This window comes from Moschus berezovskii, chromosome 5, assembly GCF_049115385.1.
Source record: "Moschus berezovskii isolate FMDL1 chromosome 5, NW_MosBer_1.0, whole genome shotgun sequence".
NCBI classification, from domain to species: domain Eukaryota; kingdom Metazoa; phylum Chordata; class Mammalia; order Artiodactyla; family Moschidae; genus Moschus; species Moschus berezovskii.
In genome coordinates this window covers 41,471,978-41,499,021 of record NC_142464.1, presented here as the reverse complement: position 1 = coordinate 41,499,021, position 27,044 = coordinate 41,471,978, and the positions used below count along the sequence as shown (strand labels likewise).

The following is a 27,044-nucleotide window of genomic DNA, read 5'->3' as shown; positions in this document are numbered from 1 at the left end:
GAAAAAAATCAAGGGTGAAAATTCTTAGTTCACACAAGCAACTGAAGGAAGATGAGTATGAGTCACTTTTCAAGGAGAAGACTAGTATAAGATGAAGTTAGAATAATAAATAAATGCCAGGACAGCCAGGGCTGAATTAGTTTACTGACATTTTCTCTGTCCTTATATTTTTGACCCATTTTTGAAATATTTCAGTATAAAATAAACCCCTTTACTCTTTGCCCTTTTCTTCAACTTTGTCAAACTTTTCCTGAAGTAGGATAACCAAAAACTAGAAGCACCTAGGAACCAGTCAGCTGCTGACATTTGTGAGACTTGGGGTAAGAACACAAAAGGGGGACTCACTTTAAAAACTGTTCACCAAAATAGTTCTAGCCTTGTAACTTGATAAATATACCTTGCTAATGACTGCTGCTTGCCCTCCTACTGCTTCCCGATGACCAGCATGAAAACATGTTGTGCTCCTTGGCCTTGGTCTCGATGAGGTCCTTGAAGTTCATACGCTGATGCCTCTCTGGGCCGTGTTCTTGGCCTCGCGCTGCTCCTGCATGGCCTCATACTGGAAGCCCTTCCTCCGCTCCGTGTGGGTGAGGAAAGATGACGGGTTAAGTCCTTAGTGTTACACTGGCCACCAGCTCCAGCTGGGCAGACCCACCAAGGAGCGGCCAGCACACAGTGGTGACGGAGGTGGACCCGGCTTACCTGAGCGTCTGTTCAGGGAACAGTGCTCCTCTCAGCCACAGAGAACAGGGGAGCAGCTGCTGGCTAAGTAACTATGTGGAGGGGCTGAGAGAGGAGACGAGTCTGTGTCCTGGAGCCCAAGGTGCCTGAACTCTAACTCAGGTGGTTCATGGCTCAGGGCCTCCACCAGGGGCCCCCACCAGGGGCCCCCACTCACCGACACTGGAGGACACCGCCCTATTCATGATGTCAGGAGCCTTGTTGAACTTGTCTTTGACGGACCGGGCGCCAGCACTTGGTCTGAGAACATTGACTTCCAGCCCAGGTACCACTTGGTGATCGCCTCCTAATTGGGTCTGTTACTCAGTCAGGAGCATGGCTCCTGTTGAGAGGAGACAAGTGAGAAGCTGGAGTCCATCATGGCAACAAGTAGGAGCCCAGCTTCCACTTGTTTGTTTGGGTACCGATCCTACAAGCTGGTGACACTTGCAGGGTTTCAGGGACTTAATGGGGTCAGCCCCGCAGTGAAGGGCCCTGCCTGTAGACTCTGCGCCTTGGCCTCCACCCACATCCCTGGGCCGCTTTAAGGATCAGGAATGACGCAGGTGGAGTGCTCCAGACCTCATGAGGCAAGTGTTCAATAAAAGATGCTCACAGTGGTCCTGAGGATTTCCCTGGTGCCTTAGACGGTAAAGTGTCTACCTACAATGCGGGAGACCTGGGTTCAATCCTTGGGTTGGGAAGACCCTCTGGAGAAGAAAATGGCAACCCATTTCCAGTACTCTTGCCTGGAGAATCCCATGGACAGAGGAGAGTGGTAGGCTACAGTCCACAGGATTGCAAAGAGTCAGACGACTGGGGGCTTCACTTTCACTTTCTTTCACTTTAATGACTTGTAAAGCTATGATAAAATTACACTTTTTTTTTTTTTTTTTTGCCCCCTTAGCATTCTGTGAAGGAACTTGGCAATGTGGAGAGAGCAAGTCCTGGCTCTAGACTAACCTGGCCTTTCACTCTCCTAGATTCGGCCCTTCAGGGCCTCATTACCCTCGGGAGGAATGACCTGGGTCATGTGCTAAACCAGGCGATTAATTCAAAGGTTTTGGAGTATGGTTGAAAGGGAAAACATGGCTTTGATTTTGTACATGGGGAGAGAATCCTTTCTCCATGGACAGAAACATGGTGAGTGGATGGCCGGAATGGATTCTCTAATACAAATTTCTCTTATCTAAGTTGAAGGACAATGCTGACCAGTGCAGCTATTAAGTACAGAGCTAATGCTAACCTTTCTTATTTAAATTCCAGTCTCTGTTGTTGAAAGTGGGTAATGAGTACATAGGGATTCTTGATGTTACTCTCTCTACAGTTTGTTAACGTTAGCAATTTTCTGTAACCAAAAAAGTGAGAAAATATTTTTATATCTTCTTGACAGTTCCAGGAAATTTTATGTTCTATGTGAAGAGGTTTAATCTGCTTGGTCACCATTTGTTTATAATCCTACTGATGTCTTTAGTGATACACCCTCATTAATGGTGGGTAAAAATAATCAATGTGCTCTGTAATATTGCTTTTTCTTTACTGAGTTTATCCTTGGACTTGGCATCATTAAGTTCCAGTAACTTTCCTTGTATTTTTATTCTTTATATTTAAGTAATCTTATTGACATTGAAGGGCTTCCCAGGTGGTGTAGTGGTAAAGATCTGCCTGCCACTGCAGGAGATGTGAGAGATGCAGGTTTAATCACTGGGTCAGGAAGATCCTCTGGAGTAGGAAATGGCATTCCACTCCAGAATTCTTGCCAGGAAAACTGCATGGACAGAGGAACCTGGCAGGCTACAGTCCTTGGTCTCTCAAAGGGTTGGATGTGACTGAGCAACTGAGCATGCATATCCATTAACATTGAGTACCATCATATAAAGGACTCCAAATTATTTTTCATCAACACAAATTCTCGTTTAAACTTAACTCAATGTGAATTTCCTTATGTTGAATTACGTTGCTTTAAATTTTAAAAGTTAGCTTTTCTCCTCTTATAGAATGGCAGTCTGAGTCTTTCAATATTGTTTTTTCTTTCCGTGAATGTAATCTTTAGATCCATGATTTAGAATCTTAATTAAGGATTATACTATTTTAAGCAGTCTTTATGTTCTTTTTATATTTTTAAGATATTCCTTTTCCTGATTGAAACCTATTCTTTGCAAAGCTTTCTTTGCAACCTTTGGATAATAACACAGCCTCAGGTATGTGTGGAGAAGACAATGGCAACCCACTCCAGTATTGCCTGTAGAATCCCAGGGGCTGGGGAGCCTGGTGGGTTGCCATCTATGGGGTCGCACAGAGTCGGACACAACTGAAGCGACTCAGCAACAGCAGCAGCAGCAGATATGTGTTCATATAGTGGGGCTATAATCAAAACCATACTCCTCCTTGGGTAGGATCTGAAACCACCTGAACCTCAGATTGGGACTCAAACCCATGATCCTTGAACTAGGGGGGGACTTGAACCTACTGTCTTTTAATTCAAACTACTCACCTGGTGTCAACTTAAGCTCCGGTTCTTTTTGTCACAGAAGGAATTCAGTGTGAGGCAAAGTGATAGGCAGAGTGAGTTTATTAGCATAGTATGCTTGTGAGAGATACAAGTGGGCTGGCATGAGAGGACAGCAACACCAGGAACCAAGAGGGCTACATTTGTATAATCAAAGAAAAAATGGGGAGGGGAGAGGACCATATTCTTCTTCATTCTTGAGCAGACATCAAGGATTAAATCATTGATTTCTCCTTCCGTCTTATATGGTGCTTCCCAGGTAGCTGAGTGGTAAAACAACCAGCCTGCCAATGCAGTAGACACAGACGATGCGATCTCAGTTTCTGGGTTGAGAAGATCCCCTACGGTAGGAAATGGCAACCCAATCCAGTATTGTTGCCTAGAAAATTCTGTGGACGTATGAGCCTGGTGGACTACAGATCATGGGGTCTCAAAGACTCTTAACACAACTGAGCACTCCTCCTTTTTTGATCTTCTATGGTTTAACCGGGACTGTTGGGGCACTATTTAAATCATAAGTATATTAGCAAAAGGGTGATAAAAAAAAGTACTAAAATATGGTCATTAATCTCAGGTTTTGATATCATTACCCTTTTACCCAGTTTTCGCTTTCCCCCTTCACCTATACTTTTGTCTTTTGTTGTTCAATCACTCAGTCATGTCTAACTCTTTGCGACTCCATGGACTGCAGCAAACCAGGTTTCCCTGTCCTGCACCATCTCCAGGAGCTTGCTCAAATTCATATCCACTGAGTCAGTGATGACATCAAACCATCTCATCCTGTCATCCCTTTCACCTCCCGCCTTCTTTTCCCATCATCAGGGTTTTTCTAATGAGTCGGCTCTTTGCATCAGGTGGCCAATATATTGGACCTTCAGCTTCAGCATCAGTCCTTCTGATGAATATTCAGGGTTTGTTTCCTTTTGGATTGACTGATTTGATCTCCTTGCAAGCCAAGAGACTCTCAAGAGTACCAGAGTTCAAAATCATCAATTCTTCAGCATTCAGCCTTATTTATGGTCCAACTCTCACATCCATATATGACTACTGGAAAAACCATACCTTTGACTACACAGACCTTTTTTGACAAAGTGATGTCTCTGCTTTTTAATATGCTACCTAGGTTTGTCATAGCTTTTTATCCAAGAAGCAAGTGTCTTTTAATTTCATGGCTGCAGTCACCATCTGCAGTGATTTTAGAGCCCAAGAAAAGAAAGTCTCTCACTGTTCCCATGGTTTCCCCATCTATTTGCCATAAAATGATGGGACCGGATTCCATGATCTTTGTTTTTTGCATGTTGAATTTTAAGCCAGCCTTTTCATTCTCCTCTTTCACCTTCATCAAGAGGCTCTTTAGTTTCTCTTTGCTTTCTGCCACAAGGGTGTTATCATCTGCATATCTGAGGTTGTTCATATTTCTCCTGGCAATCTTGATTCCAGCTTATGCTTCATCCAGCCCAAATTTTGCGTGAAGTACTCTGAATATAAGTTAAATAAGTAGGGTGACAGTATACAGCAGCCTTGAGGTACTCCTTTGCTGATTTTGAACCAGCCTGTTGTTCCATGTCTGCTTCTAACTGTTGCTTCTTGACCTACATACAGATTTCTCAGGAGGAAGGTAAGGTGGTCTGGTATTACCATCTCTTTAAGAATTCTCCAGTTTGTTGTGATCCATACAGTCAAAGACTTTAACGTAGTCACTGAAGCAGAGGTGAATATTTTTTCCGGAATTATCTTCCTTTTTCTGTGATCCAACAGATGTTGGCAATTTGATCTCTCCTCTGCCTTTTCTAAATACAGCTTGAACATCTGGAATTTTTCAGTTCATGTATAGTTAAAGCCTGGCTTGGAAAATTTTGAGCATTACTTTGTTAACATATGAAATGAGTGCAATTGTGAGGTAGTTTGAACATTCTTGGTATTGCCTTTCTTTAGGACTGGAGTGATAACTGACCTTTTCCAGTCCTGTGGCCACTGCTGATTTTTCCAAATTTGCTGGCATATTGAGTGCAGCACTTTAACAGCATCATCTTTTAGGATTTGAAATAGCTCAGCTGGCCTTCCATCACCTCCACTGTCTTTGTTTGTACTGATGCTTCCTAAGGCCCACTTGACTTCACATTCCAGGATGTCTGGCTCTATGAGTGATCACACCATCATGATTATCTGGGTCATGAAGATCTTTTTTTTTGTATCATTTTGTGTGTTAGTACTACCTCTTCTCAGTATCTTCTGCTTCTGTTAGGTCTGTACCATTTTTGTCCTTTATTGTGCCCATCTTTGCATGAAATGTTCCCTTGGTAGCTCCAATTTTCTTGAAGAGATCTCTAGTCTTTCCCATTTTATTGTTTTCCTCTATTTCTTTGTATTGTTCGCTTAGAAAAGTGTTCTCATCTCTCCTTGCTATTCTTTGGAACTCTGTATTCAGATGGGTATATCTTTCCTTTTCTCCTTTGCCTTTTACTTCTCTTCTTTTCTCAGCAATCTGTAACAGCTCCTCAGACAGTCATTTTGTCTTTTTGCATTTCTTTTTCTTGGGGATGATTTTGATCACTGCCTCCTGTACAGTGTCGTGAACATCCATCCATGGTTCTTCAGGCACTCTATCAGATCTCATCCCTTGAATCTATATGTCACTTCTACTGTATAATCATAAAGGATTTAAGTCATACCTGAATGGTCTAGTGGTTTTCCCTACTTTCTTCAATTTAAGTGTGAATTTTGCAATAAGCATTTCATCATCTGAGTCACAGTCAGCTCCTGGTCTTGTTCTTACTGACTGTATAGCGCTCCTCCATCTTCAACTGCAAAGAATATAATCAATCTGATTTCAGTATTGACCATCTGGTGATGTCCATATGTAGCATTGTTTCTCGTGTTGTTGGAAGAGGGTATTGGCTTCTATCTTGGCATGAAGAAATGCTACTCTTGTCTTGTTTTTTTAATTATCAGAATTTGTGGCTTGAGTGTGTTTGGCACTTGGATATTTCTGTCTCCCTTCAAGGTAATGTAGGTTGTTGCTAGGGATTCTTTTCTTGAGTTTTCATTAACTTACAACAATCTCCTTTAAATTTCTGTCTTTATTCCCCTAGTGGAATTAAACTAATTATCCTAATCTATTCCTATCATAATCACAATTACATGTATTTCCTATACCAACCTTTATTAATTTTTTAAGAGTAAAGTTCCTTTTTTGCATATTTACTTGTAATTTTTTAATTTAATTTTTTATTTTATATTGGGGTATATTTGATTTACAATGTTATGTAAGTTTCAGGTATATGCCAGAGTTATTCAGTTATACATATATATTTATATCCAGTCCTTTTCAGATTCTTGCCCCATTTAGCTTATTACAGAATATTGAGCAGAGTTTCCTATGGTATACAGTAGGTCCTTGTTGGTTATCTATTTTATATTAGTAGTATGTAACATTAATTCCAAATCCCTAATTTATCCTGCCTCCACTTCTTTTAAGTTTGGTAACCATAAATTTGTTTTTGATGTTTGTCAATCTATTTCTGTTTTGTAGACAAATCCATACATATAATTTTTTTTTTAGATTCCACAATTAAGTTATACCATGATAATTGTCCTTCTTTGAGTTACTTAACTTAGTATGATTATTAGGTTTATTCATGTGGCTGCAAATGGCATTATTCCATTCCATTCTTCTGGCTAAAATTCTTTTCTTCCTATATATACACACATTGCATCTTCTTTCTTTATCTGTTCCTCTGTTGATGGGCATGAAGGTTTTTCCCGTGTCTTGGCTATTGTAAATAATGAGACAATGAACATAGGAGTGCATGCAACATTTTGAATTATGATCTTCTTGGATATACACCCAGGAGTGGGATAGATGGGTTATATGGTAGTTCTATTTTTCGTTTTTTAAGGAACTCCCATTCTGCTCTCCACAGTGATTGTGCCAGTTTACATTCCCACCAACAATGGAGGAGGATTCTCTTTCCACCACACCCTCTCCATCATTTATTATTTGCAGACTTTATGATGATTGCCATTCTGACCAGTGTGAAGTCATTTTTCTAATAACCATGTTCACATCTTTTCATGCACATTTTGGCCATTTGTACATCCTCTTTGGAGAAATGTCTACTTAGACCTTCTTCCCATTTCCTTGTTTACTTCTTATTGAGCTACATGAGCTGTTTGTTAATTTTCCAGATTTATACCTGTCAGTCACATTGTTTGGAAATACTTTCTTCCATTCTGTGTTGTCTTTTAGTCTTGTTTATGGTTCCCTTTGCTGTGACAAGCCTTTGAGTTTAATTCGGCCCCATTTGATGTTTTTATTTTTACTTTGATTCTTCTAGGAGGTGGATTCAAAGAGCTATTGTTGCAATTTATGTCAAAGTATGTTCTGTCTATATTTTTCTATAGAAGTTTTATGTTATCTGGTCTTACATTTATGTCTTTAATTCATTTTGAGTTTATTTTTGTGTATTGTGTTAGAAAATGTTCTAATTTCATTCCTTTACATGTACCTGCCCAGTACCACTACGTGAAGAGACTGACTTTTCTCTATTATATGTTCCTGCCTTCTTTGTCATAAATTAATGGACCATAAGTGGATGAATTTATTTCTTGGCTTTCTATCCTGTCCCATTGATCTATATTCCCCTTTTGTGCCAATTCCATACTATTTTGATTGCTGTAGCTTTGTGATATAGTCTAAAGTCAGAGAGCCTGATTCCTCCAGCTTTGTATTTTCTTTCTGAAGATCGCTTTGGCTATTCAGGGTCTTTTGTGTTTCCATAAAGATTGTAAAGTTTTGTTTTTTTTTTTCTTTTTTCTAGTTTTTCTTAGCTTGAGCCTTTGGTCATTATGTAGTGTCCTTTTTTGTCTCTTATGACAGTCTTTATTTTAAAGTCTATTTCACCTGATATGAGTGAGTATTGCTGTTCCAGCTTTCTTTTGATTTCTGTTTGCACAGAACATCTTTTTCCATCCTCTCACTTTCAGTCTGTATATGTCCCGGGATCTGAATTAGGTCTTTTGTAGACAGCACATATGTGGGTCTTGGTTTTGTACCTATTTAGCCAGTCTGTATCTTTTAGTAGGAGTATTTAATCCCTTTACACTTAAGGTAATTATTGGGATGTATGTCCTTATTGCCCGTTTGTGTTTGGATCATGTTTTCTTTTTTGTGTGTATATCTATTATAAATTTTTAGCTTGTGATTCCCATGAGGTTTTGATATACCAGTCTACATATTTAATATAGCAGCTAACAAGATTGTTTTCAGTTTCTGGTCTCTTAATTTCAAATGCATTTTCAATACCGTATGTCCCCTACATACACACCTTCAAGTTGCAAACTTTCAAAGATGTGAATGTTTCTTTACGTGTCAAATCTCATAAGTTAGTTTCTATGTCTGTCATACATTGTCATGCATGCATGCACCCTCTACAAGTGGTGGTGTTTTTGTTTCCTTCATTGCACAATACTGTGTAGAGTACAGTACTACAGCATCTTTATTTCAAGTCCAGAATATCCAGAAGCAAGAGATAGAATTAGATCTAGCGAGGAACCAGAACTTGTGCCATTAATATCAGGCATGAGTGAGATTGCAGCGTAGCCTCCATCTCCTATTGCTGACAACCCTCAGCTCTAACTTCTTCCACCTCTTCTCCCTCTTCCAATAAGCAGTTCCTCTTTCTTGTACACTTGATGCTAGTCCCTGTATGCCAGCTCTTGTACTATACTAGTGTACTTCTCAAGTACTATACTGTAAGATCAAAGATGTACTCTTTATTTTTTGCTATTTTTTGTGTGAAAATCATTATAAAATTATTACAGTACAATGCTATATAGCTGATTGTTAGTTGGGTACCTAAAATAACTTTGTGGGGCTTATGAACAAACTGAACATATAAATTTGCTCTTAGAATGGAACTATTCATATGTAGGGGACTTACTGTATCCTGAATTTGTACTCACTCAACAGTTGCTGGTTTTGATTCTGTGCTTGTTTGTGGATGATTTCTTACTTTTATTGTATGTTTGCCCTTACTGTTGATCTTTCATATTTGTCATACTTCTGTTTCTAGCCATGGCCTTTCCTGTTTAGAGTCCTTTAGGAATTGTTGTAAAAGCTGTTGTGATGTCAGATTGTCTTAACTTCACTTACCTGTGCAGTTTTTTCTTTCTCTATTGAATCTGAACAAAAGCCAAGTTTTTTTATTATTTTATCTTTTTTTAAATCACATTTTCTCCTTCTCAGTTCTTCCCCAGTGACATTTGCTTGCATATGCACACGTGAAAGTGCAAAAATATACATTTATCAATGGTATCTATTATACTTTTTTATGTTCTATGATTGGCCAATGCATAAAACATACACCAGAAATGATTCTCACAACTTAAGCAGAATATACTTTTAGAATATCCTGCTTGAACTAATCCTATTTTTAAAGAATTTAATGCCATTCAACATTTAGTTTTCAGTTTGCTTTTTTACATCTTTTGATTTTGTGTTATAATGTTGTATAAATGTTATCGTTTTATTCCTGACTCATGTTCCAAATGCCTTGTTGGTTATAATAATGGGTATTTTGTGGAATCGGTACTCTTAAAGGAAATAAGCTGATAAATACTCAGTTCAGTTCTGTCACTCAAGTAAGCCAGAAAGAAAAACACCAATACAGTATACTAATGCATATATATGGAATTTAGAAAGATGGAAATGATAACCCGGTATACGAGACAGCAAAATAGACACAGATGTATAGAACAGTCTTTGGGACTCTGTGGGAGAGGACGAGGGTGGGATGATTTGGGAGAATGGCATTGAAACATGTATATTATCATATGTGAAACGAAAAAAAAAAAAAGCATCAATTCTTCAGCAGTCAGCCTTCTTTATAATCCAACTCTCACATCCATACATGACCACTGGAAAAACCATAGGTTTGACTAGATGGAACTTTGTTGGCAAAGTAATGTCTCTGCTTTTTAATGTGCTGTCTAGGTTGGTCATAACTTTTCTTCCAAGGAGCAAGCGTCTTTTAATTTCATGGCTGCAGTCACCATCTAATGTACTTAAACTGTTTTTACAGGACAGCAGAATGACTTAGTAGAATCATCAGAACATTTAGGCAGGATGAACAGCAAAGGCAGTTTTATTTTCATACTAGCTGTATAGTGACTATGCATTTGGCATGTGTCCTTGTATACATGAAGTGGAAGCAGCAATAACACTTGCAGCTTTTCCAGAGTCAGAATATCTTTTTAGAAAGGACACCAGATTTTGAATACAGATAAAGATTTTCCAACTTGCCTCTTTCACTTAATAGCCTACGTGACCTTTAGCAACAATTTCAACTAAGGACCAGTTTCCTGTTTGTTTGAGAAGAGACAATAATAGACATTGTACATTCTTGAGAGGATTCGTATAAATTACTTGATACCAGTGCTTGGTGTGTAACTATATTCTGTTAATGTAATGGTAAAGATTACAGAATTAGAGGAAAGTGTGAACATATGTAACTAATTTTGGCAAGTTAGTAAACTATGTATGTTTTCTTTGGTTTATAAACATTATGGTAGCTGATTTTAATATACAGGTGTTGTATTACTCTTGATGTTAGATGATATGAATCAAAAATTTGGAGACAGAACCATTATACAATTTTATTCATATAGCAATATTTTGTAAAATTCAAAACCTCCACATATTCAAAAGTCAGATAAGTCAACACTGTAAAATATACATAATAAAATTCCTCTTTTTCATCCTGTTTTGCTTACTTTTTCTACAGAATGTGATAGTTATTTGTTAATTCTATTTAATAAGGACACATATGTTTTATGAGTCAGAATTTTTAAAAGGGTGTGTTTATAGTTTAATAAACACAATTTAACAAATATTAAATTTTATACAATTAAACACAATTTAATAAATGTTAGTATTTTCATTCCTTGGAAAGGAAAACTTAAAGACAGTTGCCTATGTTGTCTGGGGTTTAGTTACTTATAAAATGTATCTGCCAAAAATTGAATTGTTTCATACTCCTTTGTCCTTCATAGAGAATCTGGAAGAAGAAATTGAACTGTTTGCTTAATAGAAAAATATTGAAAAAAAGCTACATTAGATAACATGCATGTGGAAATTAATTGATGGTCCAGAAAAATAAATTTTAATGTACTTCAAATATTTCTTTTCTCCAGGTTGCTTCCTTATAATTATTTTATGTAAGGTGAAAGGAAGTATTAAATAAGTTCTGTTGTAATTTAATTAAAATATTATTTGGCTTTTCATTTCATTTTCAAAATAATATTTGAAAAATTAAGATAAACCTAAAATCCTTTGATATAGAATTCTATCCTGTCATGTACTTGATTTACCACAGTCACATTTCTTTCTATGGTCCCTTTCATTGTTTCTCCTTAGGCAAGTTTGAACTAGTAGCTGTTTATATATGTATCTTCATCAGAGTCTCACTCACTTCTAAATATTTACAAATGTCATTGCCTGAGAAAGACCACGTGTTACTTCCACCCCAAGTGGCTAATTTTTTTTCCAAACAACCATTGGATGACAGCAAATGTTATTGGTTCCTTACTTACTTTTTTGCCCTCTCCTCCCATTCTAATAGGAGTCTAAATAAACAGAACTTGTTAATTCTCATTTTAAATTTATATTGGTAAAAGTGACCACATTTTCACTTATCCTTTTCAAAAAATGAAAACCATCCCTTTACATATTACATCTTAGAGTATCTAATCTCCATTTCACTATTGTCTGAATAGCAGCTCTAGAAGTTTTGTAAGAGGAAAGTTAGAAGGTTTGGCCATTAATAATCCATTAGGTATTTTTTTTAATACATAGCAGTGTCAAATTATGTTTACCTAAACAATAAACTGTGGAACATTCTGAAAGAGATGGGAATCCCAGACCACCTGACCTGCCTCTTGAGAAACCTGTATGCAGGTCAGGAAGCAACAGTTAGAACTGGACATGGAACAACAGACTGGTTCCAAGTAGGAAAAGGTGTACGTCAAGGTTGTATATTGTCACCTTGCTTATTTAACTTATATGCAGAGTACATCATGAGGAACACTGGGCTGGAAGAAGCACAAGCTGGAATCAAGATTGCCGGGAGAAATATCAATCACCTCAGAGATGCAGATGACACCACCCTTATGGCAGAAAGTGAAGAGGAACTCAAAAGCCTCTTGATGAAAGTGAAAGAGGAGAGTGAAAAGGTTGGCTTGAAGCTCAACATTCAGAAAACAAAGATCATGGCATCTGGTCCCATCACTTCATGGGAAATAGATGGAAAAACAGTGGAAACAGTGTCAGACTTTATTTTTTTGGGCTCCAAAATCACTGCAGATGCTGATTGCAGCCATGAAATTAAAAGACGCTTGCTCCTTGGAAGGAAAGTTATGACCAACCTTGATAGTATATTAAAAAGCAGAGACATTACTTTGCCAACCAAGGTCCGTCTAGTCAAGGCAATGGTTTTTCCCGTGGTCATGTATGGATGTGAGAGTTGGACTGTGAAGAAAGCTGATCGCCGAAGAATCGATGCTTTTGAACTGTGGTGTTGGAGAAGACTCTTGAGAGTCCCTTATACTGCAAGGAGATCCAACCAGTCCATTCTAAAGGAGATCAATCCTGGATGTTCATTGGAGGGACTGATGCTAAAGCTGAAACTGCAATACTTTGGCCACCTCATGCGACGAGTTGACTCACTGGAAAAGACTCTGATGCTGGGAAAGGTTGGGGGCGGGAGGAGAAGGGGACGACGGAGAATGAGATGGCTGGATGGCATCACCGACTCTGTGGACATGAGTTTGAGTGTACTCCGGGAGTTGGTGATGGACAGGGAGGCCTGGCGTGCTGTGATTCATGGGGTCGCGGAGAGTCGGACACGACTGAGCGACTGAACTGAACTGAACTGAAATTATGTATGTATTTTGTTAATCAACTTGGAAATTTGCATATCTTATTAAGGGTTTAAGGGAAAGAGCAAGAGAGTTCCAGAAAAACATCTAAAGAGCCTCTTGATGAAAGTGAGAGGAGAGTGAAAAAGTTGGCTTAATGCTCAACATTCAGAAAACTAAGATCATGGCATCTGGTTCCATCACTTCGTGGCAAATAGATGGGGAACAGTGGAAATAGTGGCCGACTTAATTTTTCTGGGCTCCAAAAACACTGCAGATGGTGACTGCAGCCATGAAATTAAAAGACGCATACTCTTTGGAAAGTTATGACCAACCTAGACAGCATATTAAAAAGCAGTCATTACTTTGCCAACAAAGGTCTGTCTAGTCAAGACTATGGTTTTTTTTCCAGTGGTCATGTATGGATGTGAGAGTTGAACTGTGAAGAAAGCTGAGCACCAAAGAATTGATGTTTTTGAACTGTGGTGTTAGAGAAGCCTCTTCAGAGTCCCTTGGACTGCAAGGAGATCCAACCAGTCCATTCTAAATGAGATCAGTCCTGGGTGTTCATTGGAAGGACTGATATTGAAGCTGAAACTCCAATACTTTGGCTACCTGATGCAGAGTTGACTCATTGGAAAAGACCCTGATGCTGGGAAAGATTGAGGGCAGGAGGAGAAGGGGACAACAGAGGATGAGATGGTTGGATGGCATTACTGACTTGGGTGGACTCTGGGAATTGGTGATGGACAGGGAGGCCTGGCGTGCTGCAGTTCATGGGGTTGCAATGAGTCAGATACAACTGAACTGAACTGAAGGGAAAGAGTGTTAACTTTTAAGTGAATTTAATTTAAGGGAAAGAGTATTTCTTAAGGAGAGGGAAAGGAAGAGAAAGGGAGGAGTAACCTGAGGGGAGAAGGGGAGAGAGGAAACATTAGTTTTGTGTATTGTTGAATGAGATGGCTGGATGGCATCACTGACTCGATGGACATGAGTTTGAGTGAACTCTGGGAGTTGGTGATGTACAGGGAGGCATGGTGTGCTGTGATTCATGGGGTTGCAAAGAATTGGTCACGGCCGAGCAACTGAACTGAACTGAGTGAGGTTTTTGATGACTACTGTCTCTTCCTGGAAAACAATAAAATGATGAGTCATATCAGTTTTTATCATTAAAATATTATACAGCTATTTTATTGACCACGTAAAGAAAACAAAATTCTCCTTTAAATCAATGTAAGATAAAAGCAGAATCTAGTGGAGTCACATGAACTTCTTGGGAAACCCAAGTTAAACTTGTTAATTTAAACTTTGTAGACACATTGAAATGGGTGGTAATCGTAGTAAAAAATCCCAAGATGAGGTGTGATCATGTGAGTACAGCACTCCAAGCTGTGCTGGACACACAGTGAACACGTTATAATAAATATGCAAAGATAATTTTTACTCTAAGTGACACATTTAGTAACAGGACCAGAGCCAGAGGCCCAGTCACATAGTGCGTATATGAATGCTAAGTCTCTTCAGTCATGTCCAGCTCTTTTTTTTGCAACGCTATTGACTGTAGCCCGCCAGGCTCCCAGTCCATGAGATTCTCCAGGTAAGAATACTGGAGTGAGTTGCCATTTACTCCTCCAGGGGAATCTTCTTGACCCAGGGACTAAACTGAGTCTCTTGTGTCTCCTGCATTGGCAGATGGGGGAAGCCAGTCACATTAGTAGACCAGAATTAGTACATTTGCATTTGAGATAGGAAATCCTAAACTTCACTCATGTATTATATCTCTTAATTAGAACAGGGTTAGATTCATGTAGGCTCCCCTAAAGGGCAGATTCGTAAATGTGTAGATTTTGGAAAGAGAGAATTAGAAGCAATAAATAATTAAAAATATACTAAGTGGAATAGGATGGTATTTACTGAAAATGTTTTGAATTTTAAATGTAAACATTCTGAAACTGTATCAGTAAAATCCTCTCAATTTAAAGAAAATGCGATAGCTTATATAAAACTTAGCATAATCATTTGATATTAGATTTAAGCAAAGCGTGTCTCTAGCTTTCAGCCATGATTCTGACTTAGTGGTTCCTGTGTTAAAAGATGCCAAAAATGACGTTATTATGACCTGAAAATTAAACCTCTGAATGTTCAAATTGATAAGTAGAGCACAACCACAGTAAAATATATGCACAATCATGAATTGTACAGTAATCAAATTTTAACAGGGGGGGAATATTAGTGTAGAAGCACATGACTCACAAAAAAATGTGTTTTGGTTTTGCTCTTTTTTTTTCTGCAGGAAAAAGTTCAGCATTTACAGAAGGCTTTTGCTTCAAGAGTAGATAAATCCACACAAACTGAACTTCTAGGCTATGATGTAAGTAGCTATATAAAACCATTTTTATCTTTTTTATTGGTATTCAGACCTCCACAGCTTATTTACTTCTATTACTGCTGTCCATGCATTGATTTAATAGGATTTAGTGGTACACCATTTATCTTTTACTCTTAAATAATCCCCAAATACCTTCTGGAACTGAAAAAGATAATTACAGGCACTGAGTAGCATACCAATGTCTTATTAATTTCTTTAAACCAACATCTCTAATACAGTCTTCTGAATTAGTGAATTTGCAGACATTTGCAAGAGACGTATTAGAATACTAAGACAATTTATTTTTAAGAAATTACTGATTTATTAACAGTTTAATAAAGTTATTATATTTGCAATCACCAGGGGCCAAGCACATCATTTTTATATTCTGGCACATAAAAGGGAGCACAACTTTGCAGAGAAATTTACAATACTATTTTAGCTCTTGGGCTTTGGTGTGGGCTGCAGAAAGTAATTTAATTGAAAGTTAGCATTTTTTTTCTTCATGTGAAATATTTGTTAAACTGTCAAAATAGGACTATAAAACATGTTTTAATACAAGATAATTTCCAGTAACACTAAATGATTTTCCAAAACTTTGATTCAAATATTTACTTAAACAAAGCTATGAAATTTTTACTTTGCCTAAGTTCACAACTTTAAATTTTTTTTTGATGAAAACATAAATGAGTTATCTTCTTTATGTTGAACCTAACATTTGTTAGAACACTCTTCTTTTTAAAAAAATTTATTAATATTATTTTTACCACTCTATTGGCAAGTAATAATAGAATAGAAATAATTTTAGATTATATGAAGTGGTTTAATGATAAAATGTCAATCTCTCTGCATGTTCTTATTTGTGTTGCCTTTCAAAGTACATTAATATATGTAACATAAAGCTATCTGTCTCTATTAGGAAATGAACCAGAGTTTTAAATTTCAGCTAAAATGGTTTTCAGATAGTTATGTGCATTATTTTTTTAATTAAAAAACATTAAAACCTGTCCCTTTCTTTTGAGTTATTCTCTTACACTCATTTCATGTTTATTCTTAATACCTAAATATTCTAGATATCAATGTTCTGACTATAATACTTCTTCAATTTCAGTGTTTTGATATTTAAATGATAATTTTTCAGATATTTAAAAGTAAATGTTTTTAGTAAGTTCAATATGCTTTAGTGCACTAATTCAATATTTATCTGTTTAAGAGGAGTTATTGTTTATTTTTTTTTCCAGTATGTATTATTTGTGCTTAGGTCTTTGGGAAATAAAATCAGTATGTATTTTACAATTAATAATCCATATGTTTTAAAATCTGTGAGTCAGTTGTCCAATAAGAACAATAAATTCATAGTCCGCATTAAATCTTATTTCATCATAAATTCATTTAACACAGGAGCTGCAAGTAAACTTAGAATTCACCTATTTCAGTGCCCTCAATTTTCAAACAAGTTGACTGAGTTCCAGAAAAGTGAAGTCACTTGTTCACTAATGCACGTTCCTTGTGGAAATCTAGTCTTTTAAAAAGTAGTGATTATTCTTATAACAAGGAAAAAGGAAGTACTTATGCATTTGCACTCAGATATTTCATTTTACTCAATTTAAGAGACTGATGTTTAGCAGACTAAATTCTGAATTTCTAAATGACTGAATGTAAATGTAGACTGTAGCCCTCTTAGATCTATAGCACTATTGGTTACAGTGAGAAATGATCACTAAGCCATGAATGGTATCTGTGGGGAGATAGCTAAGTTGTAACTACTAGATATTCCTTATGCATTTGAATGCCTGTCTACGCCCCATACTTTTCTTATTTTTACAAAATGTCTTATATCAATGGCATTTAATTCTCCAAACATGTAAATAAAAATTAAAGCCATGGTCATAGTTAATTCTTCATCATACCTAGCTTCTTCTCATATCTGACAATGAGAGCTTAATGTATTTTACTAGATAATAGTAATATTAAAGAATAATTTCTTAGCAGTGAGTCCTTAAAGTATTCCCTGGAACAAATTTCTGATATGATTTGGGTAGTCATTAACATAGAATAATATTCTAAAGATTTCATATTTCATACTTCTTGGTGATGTATTTTAGGACATAAGCATCAAAATCAGCAAATTACCAAAGATATGATGCAGAACCTTCTACCAATAACTAGATGTAATTGTCATAATAGATTTTAAGGCAATTGGTATTAAAAAACAAAAAAACTTGGATGGGAAATATTTTAAATAAAACAAGTAAAGCATTTTAAATCTGCTGAGTCTTGTAACTATTTGGAATATTATTCATTAATGATACTTTTTCATGCTGAAATATATTTTCTATAATTTTCAATACCTGTTTATAATTTTCTCCATCCTTGTATGCAATAAGAATAATTTGTTATCTTTGATATTTTGCTCACATTTTCTCAGGAAATGTAATTTGATCTTTATCACAAGTGTGTGTGTGTATATATATATACCTACATACATGCTATTTGAAATTTGCAATAGTATTTGTGAGAAAAAAATCTTGTAGAAATCTTGCATATTATGGATGTTTTCACCTCTTTCTTTTTAAAGCTGTCAATATTAGCCACAAATTGTTCTTTACTGATCTTTATGGATCATGTTTCAGTGACATGAATGTCAGAATATAAGAGACTACAGTATCTATTAATATGATTTCCTTGTGAAGATAGCTGTTACTACACATTTTGCTTAAGATGGGAAATAGAATCCCCAGAAGATATTAATTATAATGAAAACTATTAAAAGAAATTTCCAAAAATTCACTACAGTGATTAAGTTCAAAGGTTTGTACAATAAACAACTTCTAGCCTGCCACAGATTTATCAAGAGTCTTAAAAATAATGTTAAAATACAACATGCTCTGATTTCTAATGCAAGTGGCAAGAATTATTTAAAAATACTTTCAGAGTGTCTCAGCAAAGGCCTATAAACACAGTAGTTCTTATGATGAGGGAGATTGTTAAATAAATGATGAATGTGTCTTAAATAATCAATGCCAATTTAACTTCTTTCACCCTCCTCTGTCTGCACAGACTTAGTTTATTGAAAGATCAAAGAATAATTTCTTAGGTGTCAGTTGTGTTATTAAAACAGGATGGAAGATGAATAGATGTAGTCAGGTAGCAATGTTGTTGATTACAAGATTATGTTAAGAGGTAGGCAAGATTCTTCTGATTACATCAGCTGTATAAATAGATAGTTCAAAAAAGCACAAATGCTGCCTATAAAAATTTTATAGTTTGAACTACTGCAAATAACATTTTGGTTAAAGCAGTTCAGAATGCATGACCAAAATGCTACAGTGAAATTTTATTTTCTGACAGTGAGAAGAGTCAGATCTTTTAATTAATTTGACACCATTATGGACAGTTTTTTAACTTCCTTTTGTTGTTCTACAGAAGATTGTCATTTTCAAAGTGACTGATTACTTTAGGTGTAAATTTTCCTTTCAGTTACTTCCTAAACTTGACTCAGAACAATCATAGTGTCTTGAGATTGCTCTTTTAGGCAGAAACACTGAAGTTTTAAGATCTTCCACTCCTTGGCATATATTTTACACTTATATTTAAAACAAGTGTTTAGTTGAACTAGGAATGTTTTTTTCATACTTTAAGAGTTTTAAAGTTACCAGGTATTTCATCAGATATTATTGTCCATCACTGTTATTCTAAATATTATTAATAGTTTGTATGTGGCTATTTTAAAATCAGCTGAATTGTGGTTTCACACATATTATGTCTCAGTCATGCATGAGTGAAGCATAAATCAGTATGGAAATGTATGCTCACACCTCTGTGTGTTCTGCAAATACTTTAATACATTTCCAAGGGTGGTACCTGGTCTTCTGCCCACAATGCAGGAGACCAGTGTTAAATCTCTGGGTCAGGAAGATCCCCTGGAGAAGGAAATGGCAACCCACTCCAGTATTCTTGCCTGGAAAGATCCTATGGATGGAGGAGACTGGCAGGCTACTGTCTATGGGATCACAAAATGTGGAAGGTGACTGAGTGACTAACACTTTCATGGGTCAAGTCCAATTCTAAAAATTGAATAACTATTGATTAGGCTGTCTCATCCGACTGCTAATAAAGTGTAGTTTCTTAAATCTGTTTTAGATCCATCCGTTGCTATCATCTTAAATTCAGTACTTATCCTGATCATGCCTCAATGTGATCCAGTATTTGGTAAAGGAATGCCTTCCCCCAGTGTGCTTCATTCTTTAATATTTACTTAGCTCAGGTATTTATGTTGATTTTTAGAAACTAAAAAAAAAAAAATCAATTTTAAAACTGAATGATATATTCCAGATTTTCTTTCTTTTTTTTAAGTTTTTTAAAATAGCATTTAATACTTGAAAGTTAACATGTGAATAACAGAAAGCCAAAAAACACAAGAAACAAAAAACAAAGTCATTCATAATCACAAGCAGTTTACCGTTTGATGTGTCCTTCTGGGTCTCATTTGTGTATTTCTTTTGAACTCCAATTTTTGTATTACATTAAAGGCAGCTTTCAGACAAGAACATTGATGAAAACACTGGAAACAATATCTGCCACAGTTGTTTGCTAATTAATGGAGGAATCAAAGCTAACCTAATGATAACATTCTAAGGGCATCACTTCTGAAAATCCATGCATGTATCCATTCAACAAATATTGATAAGTGCTTCCTGGAAGCCAGGCCTTGTTCTGTGTACTTGAGCTATATCCTTTAACCAAACAAATAATGGGAGTTTGCATTTCATTCTTATATTTAAAACAAAAAGTTAAATATAGTAAATAGACAAAGTATATGTTATATTAGAAGCTCCTAAGTGCAATGTATAAGAGAAAAAAACACAGGGAAAAGATAATTGTGAGGGGTGTGGTCAGGATTATGATCAGAAATTTTATATAAAGTAATCTGGACAGATGTGAGGGTAACATGTGCCTTGTGAGACTTGAAGGAGGTGAGGTGAAAATCACCATTAGCCAGAAATCCTTTTATGATGTGCTTCTTGAAACCTGTTGAAGACCGTCAGTCAGAACAAATTGATGTATCTTGGCTCCATGGGTAAGAATAATTGGCTTCATTTAGGGGCCCTCTATTATAAAAATAGGCATTAAACCCTAGAATCAGACCCAGTGTACCAAGCGACTCACACTAGAGGAACCCAGACCACCCAAGGGAACAGCCTGCTCAGCCTCTTAAGATCATATTCACTTATGATAGGCACTGAGAAGAAAGCTGGGTAAAATCAAGTTCGATAAGTAAATTACATTTGCTTTTCTTATTATTTCTTTTGCTTGCATTGTCTCTACCCTCTTCTCTCTCTGTGTACCACTATTCTTCAGCCCAGGCAGTGCTAACTCTCTAAATGTGTAATTAAATTTCATTGTATATCTATACATCCCATTTATTAGAGCTATGCTACTAGAAGTGAATAGAGAAAGCACTCAGTAATTACTTGATGAAAAATGAATAGATTAACTAAAAGATTCTAATGTTATTTTTATAATCCTAAAAAACTAACAAATCAGTACGCATTATTTTACTTTATTCACAAGAATCATACAGAAGTACATATTACTACCCTACATTTTTACTCTATATTTTTTATATTGAACTAATATTTTGCAATGACTACTTTGCGCCTTTTAGAAGACATATTAAGTGCAAATCAGCGTAGACAATCAGGTGAGGTGAAAATCACCGTTTAAAACATGGATGACAACATGCAGTTGTCCTTAACATACTGCATTGAATGGTTACTTTTAAAATCCTGAATCTTTTTCTAGGAACTAGATCATTCCTGGAATGTCTCCAGGTCTTTAATTCTTGCTACCTAGAATTGGTGTTAGTTAACTGATAGTACTTTTGTTAAGTGAATCTGTGGTTGAAATGCTGATGAGGGAAATAGCAAGGCTAAGTTAAAGAAAAATCGTATAATTGTAGAAATATTAATTGAAACAAAGCAAAAGAGCACACCCACAAGTATTTTATATAGCTCAAATTATGTGGGGGGAGGAAAAATTACTTTCCCTCTACCCTTCTTGGCCGAGGACCCCACTCTGCGATAATAAGAGACAGGATAGCTGTAGAAAACAAATAAGTTTAGTAACATGTATACTGCCTGTATAAATGGGAGATACCCAGGAAAGCAGTAATTCCTTGAAATGGCCTAAACCACCACCTTAAATACCATTTCTAGCTGAAGACATGAGGATGGGAGTAGGGAGGGTAGTTATGGGAGGTTTCCTGGAAAAAATACAGTAAACAGAGGATATGATTGTTATGCAGATTTAAGTTGGTGCCTTCTTCATTAATAGAATTTTCTAGAGATTTTTGGAGGGAGATAACCTTACAAACAGAGGTTCATCTTAAAAATGTGAATTCTTCTTACAAAAGGTAACTTCTTAGTTTTTTAGAGATTCTCCTGCTGTTTCTTAAAAATAACAAGCTCAAGATAAACCATTTGTCAAAGAAGCATGTTTGGTGTAGTATATTTTGCTCTCCTTCAACTTGTAATAGTGAGGATCATACTTGGTTAAAATTATGTTGATTCTGTGATAGTACTGATATGAGAAAAGAAGTGTAGATATTTGTTGAAAATTTTTCCCAACCCACTTCTACTTCCATCTGAGATTGCCATCTCTATAGAAAATCTGATTTCAAAATTTAAGATAGTTCCTTAGAAAATTCTAGAAGTCATTTTAGTATTTTCCAGTATGCTAAATGTCATTGCATAAAGAGAATACCTTCTGAAGGAAGAAAATAAAATGTATATACTAAAGACATCTCTCAGTGTCTATTTGTCATGATTATGGAATTGTTTCTAATCATAATTTGTATTAAGTTCTAAGAGTTTACTCAAGTACTTGTTCAATGTAAATCTTTGAGTGTTTATATTTACTGATTTCTAGAGAAAGGAATGGTTTCCTTTAATGTAGTCTATAAGTAAAATCTGTAAAATGAAATTTATTCTTTATATATGTATACACACATATCCTTGCAATATAAGTATAAAAATATTATGCAGATAAATATATAAAGTGTTAGTCACTCAGTGGTGTCTGACTCTTTGCAACCCATGGACTGTAGCCCACCAGGCTCCTCTACTGTTCTCAGGCAGGAACACTGGAGTGGGTAGCCATTTCCTTGTACAGGGGACCTTCCCAACCCAGGAATTTATCCTCATTTCCCAACCCAATGCCTTGCATTGCAGGCAGATTATCTACCATCGAAGCCACCAGAGAAGCCCATCAGTAAAGCTGTATATATACCTAAACACATATATACACACAAATACTTAACATGACCATAACTTTAAAAAAGAACCTACATTTACTATTTTTATTATATAGCATAAGATTAGATGCAAATTTTTAAACTTTTGCATGTATATAATAAGAATTAAATTATACACTAATATGTTTTAAGTGGCTTTTCAAATTTTAATATGATTAAATTGGAATTAGAAAAATATTGGCTGGGTATATTTGTAATCCAATTATGCCATATTTTGTATGAATTAATATTTAACTGTTTTTTAAAGGTAGTAGTCACATTGACTCCCTAAAAACATTAACTTTTCAGTAACTTCCATAAAGAATTTCAGATTGAACCTAAAAAATTTATAAATATATATCAGATTTCTAGGAATTTATACCTCATACCTTTTTTTAGCCAAAAACAGATATTATTTCCCTTGTATACAGTTATTTCCTTAACTCTTATGAACTTTATAGTTAAAATTAAGAAGTAAGCAATTATAGACTGTATGTAACATTTTTGTTTTAGTCACTGAGTCACTTCTGACTGTTTGCGATGAAGCCTGCTAGGTTCCTCTGTCCGTGGGATTTCCCAGGCAAGAATATTGGAGTGGGTTGCCATTTCTCTCTCCAGGGTATCTTTCCAGCCCAGGGATCAAACGTGCATTTCCTGCATTGGTAGGAAGATTGGTGTATATTACTACAGCATTCTTTACCTTGGCAAATTAATTATTAATAAATTTTATAATTTCTAGAAGTTTGTCATCTTTTTAACAGTAAAGTCTTTCAATGTGACACAAGAAATATTCACTAACAAACCCAAATATAATCAGTTCCTCTATCATAGGAAGTCAAAAGTAGATAAGCCTGTGTTCAGTAATAATTGTTTAATATTTTGTCTTATTTGGAAATAATTTATATATTCACTAAGATTCTATCACTTTACCCAGCAAAACTCTAAGGACAGATTACCAAAAGGATTTGCAAAACTACTTAAGTAGACATACAGTAATGTATAATTATTGCTGAAAAGCACAACTAAAAACTCTTATCCTACTTAAATCACTTGTTCTCAACAGTTATGTTTTAATTACTTTTGAAAACTTTGTGTAACATTAGACAAAGTCAGCCATCATCCTAAGCTGTTTGTAACGGAGATACTATGAACTTCTTTGACTAGTAAACCCAGATAGAATGAGTGTTAGATGTCTGCATTATATTTAATTTTGTTTACTGAAGTTATTGTCTTTTAATTAAACCAGTAAACTTCAGATAGCTTTTATTTACTGGCGATTATTCAATATTCTGTGAATTTTTTCAATCGGATTACTATATTTCCGAAAGTTTCAGGAATACTTAATTTATAAAGCACTTATTTGAAGTCAGTTAAGTAGAGGTCTTTTACAAAATAATTTTGGCAGTGATATCTGGAGGTAGAAAAATATCAGACATCTACAACATCTATAAACATACAGATACAAATATAGATCTTATAGCTTTCATTTAAAAAATTTAGCTATGAGTCAGGTGTATTACTAGTACTTGACTAGTTTTTGAGATCAGATGGATCCAAATTGTGTTTCTGGAAGTTTGTCCATTAAGATGTTTGCAGTTTTGTTTTTGTTATTGTCATCTTTGTTCTTGTATCTTCTTTTTTCCTGCCCTAGTATTTGTGAAGAGACTGGGAATTTTTCATTTCCCTGTTTTTAAAATAACTCCTTTTTTCTATTTCTGATAAGAAACATCTCCCTAAAGTTAACATTTCAAAGAGTGGTTCTTAGGTTCTAGAGAAGATGGAATAGAAAAATTTTAAGATTTGGTAGAAAATTTACATTTCAAAGACACAGAGAAAATATCCAAATTTTTTCCAAAATGGTGTATTCAGGCCTGTTATCAGAGGCCTGAAATAATTACTATTTAAACTTTCCTTATTTTTCTAAAGTGTTGGGCTTTCTGGTGGCTCAGATGGTAAAGGATCCATCTGCAATGAGGGAGACCTGGGTTGAATCCCTAGGTTGGGAAGATCCCCTGGAGGAGGGCATGGCAACTTACTCCAGTATTCTTGCCTGAAGAATCCCCATGGACAGAGGAGCCTGGTGGGTTACAGACCATGGTATCTCAGAGAAGGCAATGGCAAGCCACTCCAGTACTCTTGCCTAGAAAATCCCGTGGATGGAGGAGCCGGTAGGCTGCAGTCTGTGGGGTTGCTAAGGGTCGGACACGACTAAGCGACTTCACTTTCACTTTCACACATTGGAGAAGGATATGGCAACCCATTCCAGTGTTCTTGCGTGGAGAATCCCAGGGATGGGGGAGCCTGGTGGGCTTCCGTCTATGGGGTCACACAGAGTCGGACACGACTGAAGTGACTTAGCAGCAGCAGCAAGCACACAGCATCAACCTTTTGAAAGCATTTTGAGATGAATAGAGGACTTTAAGGGGGAGGGGTTAAAACAAAGAAAAGGTGGACTTTGAATTATTTCTAGAGCTGCAGCTCTGGTTTTGCAAAGATTTGAAAGGCAAAGTTGTTTCTAATTCCTCAAAGAATTTAGTTGTAGCCTAAATTATATATCAAGGGACTGAGCTTCCCATCCAACTAGATTATTTTCAGTTTATATCAGGTAGAGGATTTCCAACTAAACTGGAAAAATCCAGGAGCTTTAGGGTTTAGTGCAGTATGCCTTTCTGAAAAATGTATATGGAGCATTCAGCAAAGGCCTTACAATGTTTTTTTTTTTTTTTTTTTTTCTGAGTGTACAATTCAACCTTAGATAGTTAACCTTTTGAGGAGAAAGGCTCTACTTTTGTTTCAGTCAGTACCTGAACATTAGCCTCAAGCTGATGTTTCTTGATCCTTTTTAAGAGGCCCTGGGAGAAAATCTGGTCATCTGTTTCTTCTGTGAGGGGATTTTCCCGAGAGGCCTTCTGGCTTATCTGATAAATACAGTGCAATAGTGGGTGGGAAGAACACCCTTTAGCTACCAGTCAGGGTTTCTGTGAATGTGGATGTTCACTAATCTTTGTAACTGTTCTCTAAATGTGACAGTATCTGCTGAAAGGCATGATAAATGAGACTTTGTGATTTTATCATGTTAGAGGAATCTGTAAGGCAGGCCATTTTAATTCTTAGTGTCCTTTTTCCAATTTGGTCTTTTCATAGGTACCAAAAAGAAAATTGTTAGAATGAGAGCTCTCTATTTTTTTCTTCAAATATAGAAGTTTTTCCAGTTCACAGGATTCATCATCTGGTTATTGACAAGTAGGATCTTATATTAATCTCAATAGCATCTCAAATCAGTAAGGCTTTTTATGGCTTGACCATAGATGCTAGAGGCTTCCCAAAAGGTATCTCTATCTGTCTATAGGGAGACAGATCCAGGATACCTGCCTTTGGTAAGAAATATTACCCTTGGCTAGCTTCTGCCAGTTTTCCATATTCCCTTGTGCAGACTCCAGAGCAACTGTGGTGCTTCAACAGGTCCCATTGTGGATCTCAAAACTGTAGGGGTAGAAAAATAATTTTCCCTCTATCTGTCTAGGTTCTTGACTGAGTGATCCTGTCATAAAAGACATTAACAGGAGAAAAGCAAAAATTTAATAACATGTTTATTTTCTGTTTACATGTAAGATATACAAAGAAACTGAGTTAACTCCCTAAAATTGCCAAGTCAACACTATAGATACCACTGCCAGCTAGAGATGAAAGAAAGGTGTAGCATTGGGGAGGCAAGTTAAGGGAGGTTACCAGGAACAACTCAGTAAACAAGGTTGCTGCTGCTGCTGCTGCTGCTGAGTCACTTCAGTCGTATCCGACTCTGTGTGACCCCATAGACGGAAGCCCACCGGGCTCCCCCATCCCTGGGATTCTCCAGGCAAGAACACTGGAGTGGGTTGCCATTTCCTTCTCCAATGTGTGAAAGTGAAAAGTGAAAGTGAAGTCGCTCAGTCGTGTCCGACCCTTAGCGACCCCACGGACTGCAGCCCACCAGGCTCCTCCATCCATGGGATTTTCCAGGCAAGAGTACTGGAGTGGCTTGCCATTGCCTTCTCCGAAACAAGGTTATGGTTGTTATAAAGATTTAAGTCAGTGCCCTCTCCATTGAAAGGAGTTTCTAGAGATTTAGTCATCTTTTTCTGGTATAGAGAGTGAGGCAGTCTTAAAAATGGCGAGTTCCCTTATGATGTAAATGTTTCTTATGAAAGGCTAACTTTACTCAGTTTTCAAAGCTTCTTCTGTGTCTATAGTTTCTTAAA

The 27,044-nt window shown here is 36.3% G+C and overlaps 1 protein-coding gene across 3 annotated transcripts in view; it reads left to right on the top strand.

The window, feature by feature from the left end:
• Positions 1–27,044, top strand: part of CCSER1 (coiled-coil serine rich protein 1) — a 1,509,256-nt gene that overhangs the window by 820,504 nt on the left and 661,708 nt on the right. For all 3 annotated transcript variants that reach the window (XM_055435111.2, XM_055435112.2, XM_055435115.2), the window contains exon 9: positions 15,438–15,515. In XM_055435111.2, coding sequence (XP_055291086.2) covers positions 15,438–15,515 — 78 coding nt within the window. The remainder of the gene's footprint in view (positions 1–15,437; positions 15,516–27,044) is intronic.